The sequence below is a fragment of the Betta splendens genome, chromosome 6 (genome assembly GCF_900634795.4).
Source record: "Betta splendens chromosome 6, fBetSpl5.4, whole genome shotgun sequence".
NCBI lineage: Eukaryota > Metazoa > Chordata > Actinopteri > Anabantiformes > Osphronemidae > Betta > Betta splendens.
The window spans coordinates 8,045,221-8,062,965 of NC_040886.2; the positions used below are offsets into that span (position 1 = coordinate 8,045,221).

The 17,745-nt window shown below is 41.9% G+C and overlaps 2 protein-coding genes across 4 annotated transcripts; both read right to left on the minus strand.

Moving 5' to 3' along the window:
- Window positions 1-1,615: 1,615 nt before the first annotated feature.
- Window positions 1,616-13,045, minus strand: LOC114857870 (uncharacterized). Of its 3 annotated transcripts, none has more exons than XM_029154771.3 (8): window positions 12,419-13,045; window positions 9,608-9,691; window positions 8,771-9,097; window positions 8,479-8,679; window positions 5,396-5,722; window positions 5,216-5,314; window positions 4,393-4,485; window positions 1,616-3,987 (listed from the first exon to the last, which is right to left on the minus strand). In XM_029154771.3, the coding sequence occupies exons 2-8, from the start codon at window positions 9,654-9,656 to the stop codon at window positions 3,926-3,928; spliced, it is 1,158 nt and encodes a 385-aa protein (XP_029010604.1). In that variant the 5' UTR covers window positions 9,657-9,691; window positions 12,419-13,045; the 3' UTR covers window positions 1,616-3,925. The 3 variants fall into 3 exon arrangements, with proteins under 3 accessions (XP_029010604.1, XP_055365773.1, XP_055365772.1); XM_055509798.1 differs by lacking the exon at window positions 12,419-13,045 and adding an exon at window positions 10,975-11,104 and having other exon boundaries at window positions 5,216-5,308; window positions 9,608-10,892; XM_055509797.1 differs by lacking the exon at window positions 12,419-13,045 and adding an exon at window positions 10,975-11,104 and having other exon boundaries at window positions 9,608-10,892.
- A 782-nt stretch (window positions 13,046-13,827) lies between these two features.
- On the minus strand, window positions 13,828-17,044 carry ndufa9a (NADH:ubiquinone oxidoreductase subunit A9a). The gene is made up of 11 exons (XM_029154825.2): window positions 16,887-17,044; window positions 16,183-16,347; window positions 15,958-16,055; window positions 15,750-15,841; window positions 15,442-15,583; window positions 15,185-15,287; window positions 14,875-14,945; window positions 14,712-14,788; window positions 14,473-14,568; window positions 14,193-14,259; window positions 13,828-14,093 (listed from the first exon to the last, which is right to left on the minus strand). The coding sequence occupies exons 1-11, from the start codon at window positions 16,939-16,941 to the stop codon at window positions 13,923-13,925; spliced, it is 1,137 nt and encodes a 378-aa protein (XP_029010658.1). The 5' UTR covers window positions 16,942-17,044; the 3' UTR covers window positions 13,828-13,922.
- Between the last annotated feature and the right edge of the window lie 701 nt (window positions 17,045-17,745).

Consider the following 17,745-nt stretch of genomic DNA (forward strand, 5'->3'; position numbering starts at 1 on the left):
AGAACAAAATTATTAATGTGCTGCTACTCTCCCAGCTTTTTTAGCGTATGTTTTATCCTGAGGGTGTGTGCTGGTTTGTCAGGATATCATATAATAGCAGTATAGTATAGTACAGTATAGTACTGTATTCTTTATGTACAGCATATATTTAAAGACAACAGACATCCTCTGGCTGCACTGTCATGTTAGATTTCTCATCAGACAGTTCAATAGTTGACAGTCTTTGCTGGCTTCGTCTCAGCAAAGTCTGCTTCCAGGTAAAGAAATCAGCGGCGGCGACGCAGAATCTCGATTGTTCTCTGTTCTACGGTGGAAGGAACCAGGAAGTCCTGGGTACTTCATGTCTGTTATGAGAAACTGGAAAATAAGAGTACACAATTATGAGTTGTGATTTCCTTTATTGGCACAAAGACTGCAGTTTATAAAAGCTTCCTGAAAGTATAAACCCTTTCTCACCCTGTCGACTTTATATGGAGTTGTCCAGGGCTCAAATGGGCTCATTCCGCTTAGAAACAAGGCTGAAAAAACAAGAAACAGATCCTTTCTCTGAAATATGTGCTGTGGTAAATAGGGCCTGCATCCTAGACAGTAGACGACTTGCTTGTGGCTCTGTAGGTAAATACTTGCATACGTATCAGTGAATGTTTCTCACACACACACACACACCACTAAGTATTAGTTTTAGATGTACTTCACCAGGTCGTGAAGGACGTAACAGTTAGGACTACACACATAAAAAAACAACTAACCCTGGAGGCAACATGTTAATATATCCTACATCGTCCACACAAGCTGTCATTGTTTACAGTTGTGTAGTTGTGTGTACCTATGTTTTCCACTGGCAAGAGTGTCCCCATGGCAATCTTCTTTATTGGATGGTTTGTCCTTCTGGACTGTAGAATTCCTACAATTCCTTTAGAAAAATGCACTTAAGCACCTTTCAAGCTTTCACGAGCCCCATTTGGCCCACGGGCCTTGAGTTTGACGTGTTCTACTTGATTCCTCTAATCCACCTTCACTTCTACTGTCCTTAACCATTATCTGAATGACGATGAGCAGCAGTAGGCAGGTCCACTAACTAACTATGTAGTGGAAATAGAGTAAAGGTGATATATGTGGCAGGATGAGATTTGGACACAAAGGACTCAACAGTACATTGAATGTGATGAGGAAGCATGAGACAGGACGATGTGAGTTCAGAGAGGAGGAAACCCTGGAGCATGTGATATATTGTGCTCTAGTTTGACTTACAAGTTTCATTGGGAATTGGGGTAGGAGATATTTGAGGTAGGAGAGCATTGATGATGCAACATATTCTAATTGATTGCTTAGCTGCTCCCAGTTTTGTAGTCCTGCATCACTGATGTCAGCCTCTAATGTTCTACATTGACGTAGATGCAGATTTAATTCACTGCTCCACTGGTTTAAACCCACATGTAAACAAACCCACTCACTGGGTTACAACAACTGAGATGTGTTCAGGTGTGATTTATAAAATGTGTCCCCCAGTGTGTACTCTGACAACTCTCCACTATGATTATTTGTATTGCAACAAGCCTGTAAATGTGGCTTAAAGAAGTGGTTACGGCGCTTTAAAGAAAACCACACAGAAGAATAAAAGACATAAAATTATTTATTCTGTTCACAGACTGCAGCAAAGATACAAAAGAACCAGCAGCAAGTTGAAAGTCTTTTGTAGTAATAAAGCATGTTTGTGACAAGAGTTTGAATGCAACCGCAGAAGTTACAAAATACACGCGATCGAGTGCGTGAAAGCAGTAAACAAAGAAAAAAACAAACAAACAAACCCTTCACATTACACCTGGAGATGAAGATACTGAGATGCAGCTATAAACAGAACAATATTGAATAGGTGACATTGGAGGTATGGAATCATGGTTGATGATTATTACATCCATCCATCCATTTTCTAAACCGCTTACTCCCTAATGCGGGGTCACGAGGGTGCTGGAGCCTAACCCAGCTGGCTACGGGCGAGAGGCAGGGTACACCCTGGACGGGTCGCCAGTCCATCGCAGGGCAACACATAGACAGACAACCATTCACACACACTCTCACACCTACGGGCAAAGGAGAGAGTCCAATCAACCTAATGCACGTCTTTGGACTGTGGGAGGAAGCCGGAGAACCCGGAGAGAACCCACGCAAACACGGGGAGAACGTGCAAACTCCACACAGAAAGGCACCAGGGCCGCCTCCGGTTCTGGAATCGAACCCAGAACCTTCTTGCTGTGAGGCGACAGTGCTACCCACCGCACCACCTATGATTATTACAGGTTAAGAAAATATAACTCTAGCAAACACTGTACTGAATGGAAAGTGCAATTAATTTCACTAACTGCCACAGAGCTAAATGTTTTCACTTTTTCCAGAACTTAGAATTTAATATTTAAATCCGTCATAAATCACAGCTTAAATACAACCCATGATCGTGTGTGTAACTGATTCCTTGTCCAGTGCATGAGTGAAGCAGAGGAGGGACTAAAGCTTTTGATATTTTCTTCCCCAGTGGTTAATTTCAAGTTTCAGGTGGGGTTAAAGGGCTTGGAGTGCCACAGGAGGTAGAAGATGGCTAAAACCATTTACAATTGATTGATTGTGATTGGTCACAGTTCTTCATGTAGGATTTAAAATGCCAAAATGGTGACATTTAAAAAAAATACTTTCCACACTTAAGACACTGGCAGTTTGTGTAGATTAAATAGATCACGATCAGGACAACAAACAAATAATTAGGAAGGCAGCTGTGTGAAGTGCATAAAGACATTTACTCCTAATAATGCTAAAAAATTGTAACAAAAGACAAACATCTTGGAAAACAGAACATGTATTAGAACCGAATTGTAAAGTGCTTTAAAAAGGAAAAAAGCTTAAAGTGTAAAAAATCATAGTCACTGTTGTTCCATATACAAAACACTGGCCCAGTAGGTCGAGTGGGCTCACGTTGGACAGAGGCCTGGCTACCAGGTGTTCACATTCGAGCCCCAAACCCAGGCCCGGCTCCAGAGCAGGGAGACCTGCTCCGCTCCATCACCTTGGACCCTGTAGCTACAGAGGCTCCCACGGACAACCAGGCGCCTCAAGCCCACAAAGTTTACAGCACAATAAGGTAGTGGTTCAAGGGGAGTTTTTAAAATTAGTTTCTGATTCAATGGTTTAAAGCTTATTGTAATCAGAACTTAGAGCACTGGATATGATTTTGCTGTACTTACTGTACTGTAATTACAGCCTTAGTGTTAAATAGATGTTAAATAATGGGTTCAAATCCCGTAGCCGTGAACAATGTTTGAAGCAGCAACCTGCTCTGCAGGGAGTTAATGTCACATGTTCAGAGTCCTGTCCTTCCAAATCAGATTTGTACTGGGTTTATTCAGGTTAGATTGGTTCCCCTCCCTCTTTCACAGCAGAGCAGGTATGCAATGAGCAACATTAGTTACTAAAGATGTTATTGACAGTGATAAGAGACTTGACAGGCTTATTTTCTTCATCCAAGTCACTAATGCTGCAATTTACCTTCATTATTATGAGCTTATTATACCGACGTCCGATTGAATTGGTTTGACATAATGAAAACCTGGCAAAATAGTAGCTGAGATAATAACAGGACAAAATGCTAATAATGAATTCTACATTGCTGCAATTTGAATCCACACTGCTCTGTAACAATGTTACATTGTGGACATTGGAGTTAGAAATTCTTTTTGAAGGCAATATATTAAATTCTATCACTTGACATAAATTCTTTTCATCTATTCATATTTCACATCATCTGATGTTCTCTCATATAAGAGATATTTAAAAATTTAATTTAAATTAAAACACATTTAAACACGGGGTGTTTTCAGCCAAATCAGTGCTACAGGACTTCCTGGATGTTTGCTGCACCGTTGGTCCGATGTCCTCCTCATAATATTTGCATTCTATGTCTTATTTGCCCCATCTTTTCTTGGGTCTTGTCACAAGTCTCTGAGAACAAAAGAAGGTTACAGGAGCTGCTCATTATGTATTTCCATATGACGCTTGTGGAGCTTAGACACCACCAGCCTGCTTTCTTTCATAGCATCTAGAGGTGTTATCATATCAGATCAGATGTGATTTTGTCAGATGACAACTCAGACAAGTCACACTTCAATTGAGTTGATTTAAAAACAATCAAGCTTCTGCACAAAACTTTACTAGATGTGAAGCACAATGTTACTAATGTAGTTGTGATTTGGTGATTAGCAACCTGGTCAGACTGAGACGATATCCGATGTTTTTACACATACACACTGGCCAGCACTCAGATTTGGATTTTTAAACTAACCTCAGTTATAGTTAATATTCATGTCTATGTGAATCATTCATAACATGTTGACGGCTTGAACTTACTGTATGTCACCACGATCAGAATCACAGCTCCAAGAATACAGAAGAAAATGATAAATGCGTACTTGACATGAGAGCCAGTTCTGTTTCCACCATCTAAAAGAAAGCATGAAAATATCAGTTTGACAAATGCAACTTCGGGAAAGCAGTAATAGATGAGATATAAGATATGAGAATCATGCAGGAATGATTTGTACTCTTGAAAAAAATCTCTCTGCACTGTCACAAATCACCTCTTTCAGGCTGATGAATACTAGAAAAAGTATCTCTATTCTACCTTACATCATCTTTTCGCTGTTCCCATCAGGGGTTCCCACATTAAATCATCTGCCTCCACCTCACTATCCTGAACATCTTCTAGTCTGACACCAGCCAACCTTGTGTCCTCTATCAATAAATCCATAATTATCTTCTTTTCTCGTCCTCTTGCCTGGCAGCTCCATCTCTCACATCCTTCCACCAATATATTCACTATACCTCCTCTGTATGTGTCCAAGCCATCACAGTCTGGCCTCTGACTCTTACGATTTGCAGGTTTAGTTTATGCCAGATGCTCCTTTTGATGCAGCTGTCTATTCATAAATCATTGCCTAACCAGTGGCTAGATTTCTATTCTACATCACATAAACGAGCATAAAGGCACAAATCAGTAGAAAGATTTGTTTAGGTACTATACAGAAAACGTTCACAGAGCAACCTGCCGATAAACCAAACTAAAAGTAAACCTTTCTACATCAGACAATGATACACTGCTCGAGTGAAACGTTCATATGGAAAGAACTGGATGGACAGGATGGACACAGGTAAAGGTCAGTCAGACACTTACCTGGAGTTTCTGCCTTTGTTGTTGTGTTGGACGTTTCTGCCTTCGTTGTTAAGTTAAAGGAAACCCCTTGTGGTTTGAGGCTGCCTTTCTCCACTTTTTCTAGACACGAGCACAAACATAAAACGTTATATAATTAAAAAAAACACATTGCTAGAAATACTTTGCAAAATACTCTCTTACCAACTTTGAGGTAAATAAAATAGTAAGCCTTGTGCATTCCGATGTAGAATATATATCTGCCGCTATCAGAGAGTCGTAGGGAGGACAGCCGCACCAACACCGTTCCCTTTGGCAAGCCGTCACGGTCCAGTGAGGTCCTGTTTCTGAACTCTTCCATCTGGTCATCAACCTGAACGCGTCCAGCCTTGTAAATGAGGACGAAGTTGCTCTCTTTATCTTTGCTTAACGTCACAGTGGATTTAGACAAATCAACATCAAGATCCACAGGACACTGCAAAACGACTTCATGGCCTTCTTCTGCCTCATTTAAGGGAGTTGGAGTGGGTGCTGAAAATATACAGTACACTCAACTCAGTCACACAACAACAACGCTGATTAGAGACATTCACAGTTAAACATCCATTAAACCATGGATTCTAGCAACAATTAAAAAGTTGAATTCCACCTTAGCACCACTTCTTTCTATCTTAATCCACAGTAGCTACTAGTAATTTTATGCTGTTGCGCTAACTGACTGGGTAAACACACATTCATTATTCCACAAATGTGTAGAATCACAATGCAAAATACTCTAATCACCAGACAAGCAACTAGCACATTAATCAGTAACGAGGCCTGATCCAACACGAAGCCGTGACTCAACGTTATAATGTCGCCATTTTAAAGTATTCGTGTATGCTACTTTAAAGTAAGGTTTGGATTCACTTAATAAAAAGGTGTTATCAGACGTGTTTATTCGCTCAAAACCACCAAATAAATAAAAAAGACGACGATCGCAAATGCCCACGCGTTTGTGCTTCCGCAAAAAACAAATAACGAAGTCCCGAGAAAACTCACCCTGGGCCGAAGAGAAAACACACAATATCGTCAAAAACACGACGTTCATGATTCAGCAGCTCTGACGGTACAACTGAAAAAAAACTTTTAATGAAAGAACAGGGTAATGACAGTGTTGTAAAATCACCGGCTTGTTAAAATGGAGGCGTTCAAAAATTCCGCCGGACCGAGCAATGATGGAAATGGAAATGACGTAAACAACACGTGAGTGAAGGGGGTCCGTGCATGAAGTGCAATTCATTATTCATGTGTAAAATGAAAATTGAATAACGTCTTTTTATGCTGTGTTTCGGTTCCGTAAATTGGCAAAACACATTTGCGATATACTGATTTACTCATTCTCCTTTTCTCCACTTTCAAAACGAAATAAGAAAAAGGGAAACCGGGGGCGGGGCCAGTCGACGGACTTTCAAATTAAAACGCCCAAGAGCCTTTGAAGCGCAATATCGGCAAATATTTGTAACTCTTGAAGGATTGCGGTCGTGTTTTGACACATAATGAGACCGACATTGTTAACATTAATTAACGTAACAATTATTTATTTAGCCCGTCTCAGTGCTGACACTTACAGGTCACTTACAGAATCACCTGCCAACAAAGCTAAGTTTTCGGGGCATCCTGCTTCATTAGACTGCAGCGATATCACGACCTTGTCGAAACCTGATGAGGAAGGATTTAGCGCATCTGCGGTGTTCTGGTGATTTTCAGTTTATGATGAAACTGAAATTGCGTCCTCCTGCTTGGCCGGTTGATGCTCTTATGCCCAGGAAGACGCTCTAATGTTGTGGCGGTCTTTGCAAGTATTCTAAACAGTGATTTATTACAGTTTATTGTGGCTGTTTAGACATGCTCCATCATTGGACTTCCTGTCTCAGAGCCTGCTTTACCTGCGGGAGAATAACAGCCACTCAACCTGCCTCACAATAACTGAACTCATTGTGAGCCATGACTGCCCTAATGTGCATCGTATCATCTTTGTGAGGCAGATTCTGTGGCAAAGTGTGTGTGATCAGATGATCCATCACACAACATCAAGGTGTTATTGTATGGACAGAGCATCCTGGAACACTGTGGGTTCACCTCTTATAATGCAGTCCTATGACCTATGTGAGGCAGAGAGACAGTCATCATTGACACAAATGTCCTCTTACTGTTACTGTTACTGTATGTACAGAGCAGATGAGTGCATGCAGAGGATCTTTTTATTTTCCACCACCTGCCTTCGGTATTGGTTTAGTAGTCATCATACCTTGCATTGAACATCTTACATGCAGATGAATCAGAAACAACAGTGCATTCTGCAACACTGTGGGTTCACCTCTTGTAATGCAGTCCCAAATCATAGCTCTGCATCCTGTTGTTCTTCTGGGGTGTGGAAGGGATTTTGGCAAAAAGAGGACATTTGTGTCAATGATGACTGTCTCTCTGCCTCACATAGGTCATAGGACTGCATTATAAGAGGTAAACCCACAGTGTTCCAGGATGCTCTGTCCATACAATAACACCTTGATGTTGTGTGATGGATCATCTGATCACACACACTTTGCCACAGAATCTGCCTCACAAAGATGATACGATGCACATTAGGGCAGTCATGGCTCACAATGAGTTCAGTTATTGTGGGGCAGGTTGAGTGGCTGTTATTCTCCCGCAGGTAAAGCAGGCTCTGAGACAGAAAGTCCAATGATGGAGCATATCTAAACAGCCACAATAAACTGTAATAAATCACTGTTTAGAATACTTGCAAAGATCGGCACAACATTAGAGCGTCTTCCTGGGCATAAGAGCATCAACCGGCCAAGCAGGAGGACGCAATTTCAGTCTCATCATAAACTGAAAATCACCGTAAAACCGCAGATGCGCTAAATTCTTCCTCATCAGGTGTCGACAAGGTCGTGATGTCGCTGCAGTCTAATGAAGCTGGATGCACAGAAAACTTAGCTTTGTTGGCAGGTGATTCTGTAAGTGACCCGACGGTGGCGAGCTGACGGACCTGTCATTACTTTAGCAAACGCAATGTGTCGTAACGTAATCGACAGTTAGCGTCAGCACTGAGACGGGCTAAATAAATGATTGTTACGTTGATTATGTTAACAATGTGGGTCTCATTGTGTGTCAGAACGATAAACCAAACTAAAAGTAAACCTTTCTACATCAGACAATGATACACTGCTCGAGTGAAACGTTCATATGGAAAGAACTGGATGGACAGGATGGACGCAGGTAAAGGTCAGTCAGACACTTACCTGGAGTTTCTGCCTTTGTTGTTGTGTTGGACGTTTCTGCCTTCGTTGTTGTGTTGGACGTTTCTGCCTTCGTTGTTGTGTTGGACGTTTCTGCCTTCGTTGTTGTGTTGGACGTTTCTGCCTTCGTTGTTATGTTGGACATTTCTGCCTTCGTTGTTAAGTTAAAGGAAACCCCTTGTGGTTTGAGGCTGCCTTTCTCCACTTTTTCCAGACATGAGCACAAACATAAAACGTTATATAATTAAAAAAAAAAAACACATTGCTAGAAATACTTTGCAAAATCCTCTCTTACCAACTTTGAGGTAAATAAAATAGTAAGCCTTGTGCATTCCGATGTAGAATATATATCTGCCGCTATCAGAGAGTCGTAGGGAGGACAGCCGCACCAACACCGTTCCCTTTGGCAAGCCGTCACGGTCCAGTGAGGTCCTGTTTCTGAACTCTTCCATCTGGTCATCAACCTGAACGCGTCCAGCCTTGTAAATGAGGACGAAGTTGCTCTCTTTATCTTTGCTTAACGTCACAGTGGATTTAGACAAATCAACATCAAGATCCACAGGACACTGCAAAACGACTTCATGGCCTTCTTCTGCCTCATTTAAGGGAGTTGGAGTGGGTGCTGAAAATATACAGTACACTCAACTCAGTCACACAACAACAACGCTGATTAGAGACATTCACAGTTAAACATCCATTAAACCATGGATTCTAGCAACAATTAAAAAGTTGAATTCCACCTTAGCACCACTTCTTTCTATCTTAATCCACAGTAGCTACTAGTAATTTTATGCTGTTGCGCTAACTGACTGGGTAAACACACATTCATTATTCCACAAATGTGTAGAATCACAATGCAAAATACTCTAATCACCAGACAAGCAACTAGCACATTAATCAGTAACGAGGCCTGATCCAACACGAAGCCGTGACTCAACGTTATAATGTCGCCATTTTAAAGTATTCGTGTATGCTACTTTAAAGTAAGGTTTGGATTCACTTAATAAAAAGGTGTTATCAGACGTGTTTATTCGCTCAAAACCACCAAATAAATAAAAAAGACGACGATCGCAAATGCCCACGCGTTTGTGCTTCCGCAAAAAACAAATAACGAAGTCCCGAGAAAACTCACCCTGGGCCGAAGAGAAAACACACAATATCGTCAAAAACCCGACGTTCATGATTCAGCAGCTCTGACGGTACAACTGAAAAAAAACTTTTAATGAAAGAACAGGGTAATGACAGTGTTGTAAAATCACCGGCTTGTTAAAATGGAGGCGTTCAAAAATTCCGCCGGACCGAGCAATGATGGAAATGGAAATGACGTAAACAACACGTGAGTGAAGGGGGTCCGTGCATGAAGTGCAATTCATTATTCATGTGTAAAATGAAAATTGAATAACGTCTTTTTATGCTGTGTTTTGGTTCCGTAAATCGGCAAAACACATTTGCGATATACTGATTTACTCATTCTCCTTTTCTCCACTTTCAAAACGAAATAAGAAAAAGGGAAACCGGGGGCGGGGCCAGTCGACGGACTTTCAAATTAAAACGCCCAAGAGCATTTGAAGCGCAACATCGGCAAATATTTGTAACTCTTGAAGGATTGCGGTCGTGTTTTGACACATAATGAGACCGACATTGTTAACATTAATTAACGTAACAATTATTTATTTAGCCCGTCTCAGTGCTGACACTTACAGGTCACTTACAGAATCACCTGCCAACAAAGCTAAGTTTTCGGGGCATCCTGCTTCATTAGACTGCAGCGATATCACGACCTTGTCGACACCTGATGAGGAAGAATTTAGCGAATCTGCGGTGTTCTGGTGATTTTCAGTTTATGATGAGACTGAAATCGCGTCCTCCTGCTTGGCCGGTTGATGCTCTTATGCCCAGGAAGACGCTCTAATGTTGTGCCGATCTTTGCAAGTATTCTAAACAGTGATTTATTACAGTTTATTGTGGCTGTTTAGACATGCTCCATCATTGGACTTCCTGTCTCAGAGCCTGCTTTACCTGCAGGACAATAACAGCCACTCAACCTGCCTCACAATAACTGAACTCATTGTGAGCCATGACTGCCCTAATGTGCATCGCATCATCTGTGTGAGGCAGATTCTGTGGCAAAGTGTGTGTGATCAGATGATCCGTCACGCAACATCCAGGTGTTACTGTATGTACAGAGCAGATGAGTGCCTGCAGAGGATCTTTTTATTTCCCACCACCTACCTTCGGTATTGGTTTAGTAGTCATCATACCTGAGAGACTGGTTCTACATCAACTGCGCTGCATGGTGAGCTCAGCAATGGTTCTGCCTACCAGCCTGGCGTTGGAGAAGAGGACGCCATCATCTTCCTGCTCCGTTGTTCCATGGCCCACTTTGAGAAGCCCAGCAGCACTGTGAGGATTCTGTTCTTTGAGTATTACAGTGCCTTTAATACCATGCAGTCGGCTCTCTTAATGGACAAATTGGAGTCAGCTGGCGTGGACAGTTACCTGACAGTGGATACTAGACCACCTCACAAACCGTCCCCAGTTTGTGAGGGTCCTGGACTGGTGTCGGACACTCTGACCTGCAGTGTGGGAGTCCCCCAGGTGACCGTCCTGGCCCCCTTCCTCTTCACCCTCTACACTGCAGACTTCAGACACAACTCATCTGGCTGTGTTCTGCAGAAGTTCTCAGACGACTCTGCAATTGTTGGACCTATCACTGACGATGATGACACAGAGTACAGAGAACTGACAGAACTTTGTGGACTGGTGTCAGCAGAACCACCTTCTAATCAATGCAGGGAAGACCAAGGAGATGGTGGTGGACTTCCACAGATGTCAGTCTACACCCCCTCCTCCAGTGAACATTCAGGGAATGAACATCCAGAGAGATTGGACTGTACCTGGATGTTCACCTTAACAACAAACTAGACTGGACTAACAACACTATACTAACACTATACAGGAAGGGTCAGAGCAGACTCTACCTACTAAGAAGGCTGAGGTCGTTTGGAGTGAAGGGGACACTCCTGAGGACTCTCTTTGACTCTGTGGTGTCATCAGGTGTCCTGTTTAGAATACTTGCAAAGGTCGGCACAACATTAGCATCAACCGGCCAAGCAGGAGGACGCGATTTCAGTCTCATCATAAACTGAAAATCACCGGAACACCGCAGATGCGCTAAATTCTTCCTCATCAGGTGTCGACAAGGTCGTGATGTCGCTGCAGTTTAATGAAGCTGGATGCACAGAAAACTTAGCTTTGTTGGCAGGTGATTCTGTGACCCGACGGTGGCGAGCTGACTGACCTGTCATTACTTTAGCAAATGCCATGAGTCGTAACGTAATCGACAGTTAGCGTCAGCACTGAGACGGGCTAAATAAATGATTGTTACGTTGATTAATGTTAACAATGTGGGTCTCATTATGTGTCAAAACACGACCGCAATCCTTCAAGAGTTACAAATATTTGCCGATGTTGCGCTTCAAATGCTCTTGGGCGTTTTATTGTGAAAGTCCGGCGACTGGCCCCGCCCCCGGTTTCCCTTTGTCTTATTCGTTTTGAAAGTGGAGAAAAGGAGAATGAGTAAATCAGTATATCGCAAATGTGTTTTACCGATTTACGGAAACGAAACACAGCATTAAAAGGCGTTTTTTAATTTTCATTTTACACATGAATAATGAATTGCACTTCATGCACGGACCATCAGTATATCGCAAATGTGTTTTACCGACTTACGGAAACGAAACACAGCATAACAAGTCGTTATTCAATTTTCATTTTACACATGAATAATGAATTGCACTTCATGCACGGACCGTAAATACATATAGCTTCTTTAATTAAAAACACAACAGTAAAAATATATAACAACGTTGGAAGAAATATTTGCTAATGTACAACTACCTACAATGATTAATTTGGTTTATTTGAAATTAAAAGTTGTTACCTGGTCAATGGAAAATTCATCTGAAGCCTAAACGGTCACAAGGAGTGACTGACTTCATCCTCCACATGTTAGCCTCACCAAGGGGCGGGGAAAGGCGCACGCCGCGGACTTTCCCTCGTTTTCTGACGCGTCAGTAGGTCTAATTGGCTTCAAGCGTCCGCGGCACATTCAAACTTTTCAAAGGAGGGCGAAATAGTTTTTCTAGTTGTTCGTGTTTACAATTCTCCACTAATTACACGACAATTTATAAAACTATGAAATGACAAGTTAAGGTTTTTAAGGTTTTGTTAGTTCCGTTTACCTGCTCACTGTGCTGTGGAATGTAATAAAAAGCGGCCTAATAAAGAACGCGGAGATAAAAATCTCCACAGTAGAGACGTAAGTCTCGCTCTCCTTAAGTCACTAGTTTATACTTTGACTTTGCTGCTACAATACAAAATAGCTGTTGTGACAAATGCTAATCAAGATCTGTACAATACAACATTTGTAAAAACTGAATACACATTAACACACCACAATCATCATGGTGTTACGTGTAACATCATATATTGTTAGGGGTCTCGATAAGGGCACCACTGCAACATTAGCAGATCTGTGGAAGCAGACACACAGCGCTCAGTTAGCCTCAACCTCACAAGCCACCTAGGTGCAACCGCTCCCGCTTCCTGGTGCAACTGCTGCAGTCATAATAGTTCCTATCTGCTATTTAAGTTCCGTCTTTAAAGTATATAATTAATACATGTGAGTGTAAAAACGTCCAGTTTGATTTCCCCACCAGATTAAAAGCGAGAAAAAAAAACTATTTTCAGCTGGTTTATTGGTTTTTAACACAGTGCTTTGAATAAATTCCGTTTTTCGCTTAAGAGAAACAAGGAAACGGATGTTCTTTGTATTGTATCTTCTTGATAACTTAACCAGAAGACGGCTTGATTTCAGTCGAAATCATCTGTAAAGGAAAATAGAAATCCATTACTTAATTTGCGCGTGAGCACCGACTTCCTGCCGTCGGTGTACTCAAAATAAGAGTCTCGCTTTCCTATGCCGCCCGTGTGGCGTCTAGGTCCGTATACGTTTTACCAGTTTGATTTTCCTACCAGAGTAAACCTGGGAAAACGAAAAAAAAACGACTCGTTTTCCCGTTTTCCCCGCATTTATGCAATTGACACAAATACATAAATTGTGCAGACAAGTTCACTCAATGCATGTGGGTGGGTGAGAATTTTGTTTGACCTATAAATAATATATTAAAGGTCTCAGGGAACTAAAACACCTGCTGTGATTTTAAAACCAATTCAGCACCCCCCATGTACACTGAGGGTGTGTGTTGGTTTGCTAGTATATCATATAATAGCAATATAGTATACTGTATAAATTGACCCAAGTCAACATCTAAAATACAAAAACTAAAACACAGGTTACATTTCTTTATTTATGTACAGCATATATTTAAAGACAACAGACATCCTCTGGCTGCACTGTCATGTTAGATTTCTCATCAGACAGTTTAATAGTTGACAGTCTTGGCTGGCTGTGTCTCAGCCAAGTCTGTTTCCAGGTAACGATATCGGCGGTGGCGACGCAGAATCTCGATTGCCTTTTGTTCTACAGTGGAAGGAGTGATACCGAGGTCCTCCAAACCAGGAAGTCCTGGGTACTTCATGTCTGTCATGTGAAACTAGAAAATAAGAGTACACAATTATGAGTTGTGATTTCCGTTATTGGCACAAAGATTGCGGTTTGTAAAAGCTCCTTGAAAGTATAAACCCTTTCTTACCCTGTCGACTTTATCTGGAGTTGTCCAGGGCTCAAATGGGCTCAATCCGAAACACTTAGAAACAAGGCTGAAAAAACAAAAAACAGATCATTTCTCTGAAATATGTGCTGTAGTAAATAAAACCTCCTAGACAGTAGACGACCTGTGGCTCTGTAGATAAATACTTGTGTATGTATCAGTGAATGTTTGTCTCACACACACATTTTTAGTACAGTTAAATGTTTGCACCAACAACAAAGATACGTCCTGCCTGGATTATGGATACATGTAAGCTACTTACTGAAAGAGAGGACGAGGAAGAGGGTAGGGCAAAAAGGGTCTGTGTGCCACACCGTAGATGTACTCCACCAGGTCGTGAAGGACGTAACGGTTAGGACTGCACACGCACACACAAACACACACTTGGTACTCAAACCCAGGAGGCAACATGTTGACATAGTCTATACCGTCCACACAAGCTGTCATTGTTTACATTTGTGTTTACATGTGAAAATTATGTAGTGAGCGATGACAACCTACCCCACTATTGCATAGGTCTTTCCATTAGCATCAGGATCTCTCACGGCACTGACGATGGCCTTGGCAACATCCGCCACCTGTCGAACAACCCTGTTACTAGGAATATGAGGATTCTACAAATATACAATACAGAACATTTCTGCTACTGTAATTCTAAACTTACATGAACTGGCTGCTTCACTGTCTTCTTGCCAAGAGCAATAAGAGGAATACCGCCTGCAAACCAGCGCATGTCTGAAAGGATTAAAAGCCATAAAAGGAATCTTTACTGCAAAAGCAATGTTCAACAGGATACAACATTAATCATAGCAGTAGTTTGTTTTCCAAAACAGAAGAGGCAAATTGCATAGCAAAACCTCAATCACTGTCAATGGAGACATCATTATTAAGAAACACTTTTGTGTTTACAATTTTACCATACAAATGCATAGTTTTATTTACTAGACTATTGTTATTCACAATAAACCTCTTACTTGCGTAGTAGTTGAAGAATCTATCCTCTCGGCCAAACATCTCAGACGGCTTCATGATGATGGCATCTGGAAATTCCTCTCTCACTACTGTCTCTCCTACAGCCTGTGGTAAATGGCACATGCAAGGATTAACTACATTTACATACATCAAACTTCTTACACTTTAACAGCCAACATTGGCAACACAAAAGAAATGAATACACAATACAAAGTAGGAGAGGTGTGTAGTATACTGTACAGAGAAAAGAACCCACTACCTTGTTCCTCAGGTATTTGGATTGGCTGCGTATATCAGCATTGAGGTGAGACATATGGATCAACTTTGTGACGCCAGCTTCTCTGGACGCTTTTGCAATATGCTGAGGGATGCTCACGAAAATATCCTCAAAGCCATAGTTCCTTTACAAAGAATGAGAAAAGAAGAGAGTCAGCCTACAACTGACAAAACAACTAGGTAATCAAAATGTAATACTATCTATACCTAAAACTAAAGCTATCTGGAAAATAAATATATACCTTCTGTAAACATAATACAAATGAAATGTTTTAAAGACACATTATATACCTTGTCTCCCACTCTCTGCCCACTAGGTTAATGACAACATTAGAGTGCTCTAAAGCCTTTTTGATTGAGTCTTTGTTCCTGGCATCCCACTCCTGCAAAATGAAGGATAAACAGCCACATAATTTAATAAAAAAAGTCGGTGCACATGAATTCAACTGTATACAAGTTTGAAGACTTTTCTGTTATTTGCATCATGTTGCTGCCTTACCATGAAAATGATTTGTCCAAGATCCCCCATGGGCTTTAAATACATGAGGTCATACTGATCACAGCGATGAGGAATTACGATCTGTGAGCCAATCCGACCTGCAAATCATCAGTGAATAAATCAATGTATATATACATCACTATGTAGGATATAGTTTATTATTTAAATGATAACTTGCATGGTCCAAACCACAAGAAGTAATAATGCTACACTTTTATTACTTACCCAGTCTGTTGACAACATATCGACCCAGGAAACCAGTGGCACCAAATACAGTGGCTGCTATTCCACTGGAGGAGGACCGTCCTCCTTTCCCTTTGGGGATGAGAGCCTGGTGCAGCTTCCTCTGCTGGACTATGGAGACCGAGACAACAGCAGGCAAACAGCTTCCTGGAGGAACGCAACCAGCAGTAATAAAACATCAATGAAAAATACATTCCGTTACTACGATTGAACAATGATAGCAAAATGTATTCAACAATTAAGTCTTCTGCAGCAAAATGCCTTCCTACACCTGGACAATTAGATACTGAAGACTGTATTGTAGTATTATATGCCAATATCTGTACAGACGTTTTACTTCTCTTACTAAAGCTCAACAGTCAGTCAAGAGTTTAACAGTCTTTATTGTACGGTCATGCTAACCAATCAACGATATGTCTATTACTTATTATTCCATAAGCTTACACTAGCACGTCAATAGGTTGATCTTTTCACAGTACCAAAATGTTTAAAAGGCCCTAATGTGAGCTATTTACTAGCTAGCTAGGTAATATTTTTGCTAGCAGGTGATTAGCAAAGGTCAATCACACCGATTGGATAGTGTAGACAAAAGCTACGGTTGATCGGAAATGACACACGTGTATAAATGTACCACATATTAAATGTTTTGTATCTGCATATGTCGTGAATACATTGACGCGACTCACTTGATATCTTTGGAAGGACACCCGCAGGACGGCTAACCAGCGCCATGGCCGCCATCTTCCCCACTACGGCGACCCACGCAGACCAAAATACATTGTACAACAGCGCTGATGCGTGTGGGAATAGGACACACACACACAAGCGCACACGTACACGCACGCACGCACGCACGCACGCACGCACAAACACACGTTCTCTACCACCTTGGGAGGTGTTTCCCACTTTGACCTTGGGGTTTCCAGTCCATACTCCGCGCAGATGTTCCTGTATACTATGCCAGCCACTTGGTTATGGCGTTCCATGTATGCTTTGCCTGCCAGCATCTTACACCCTGCAGTTATGTGCTGGACCGTCTCAGGGGCCTCTTTGCACAGTCTACACCTTGGGTCTTGTCTGGTGTGGTAGATCTGGGCCTCTATGGCTCTGGTGCTCAGGGCCTGCTCCTGTGCAGCCAGGATGAGTGCCTCTGTGCTGTCCTTCAGCCCAGCCCTTTCAAGCCATTGGTAGGATTTGTTGAGATCAGCCACTTCAGTTATGTTCCGGTGGTACATCCCGTGCAAGGGCTTGTCCTCCCATGATGGTCCTTCCAGCATCTCATCCTCTGTTCTCCACTGCCTGAGACATTCACTTCGCATGTCATCTGTCGGGGCCTTCTCCTTGATGTACTTATGGATCTTGGATGTTTCATCCTGGATAGTGGCTCTCACGCTCACTAGTCCTCGGCCTCCTTCCTTGCGGCTAGCGTACAGTCTCAGGGTGCTGGATTTGGGGTGGAACCCTCCATGCATGGTGAGGAGCTTTCGTGTCTTAACATCTGTGGTCTGTATCTCTTCCTTTGCCCACCTTATTATTCCCGCAGGG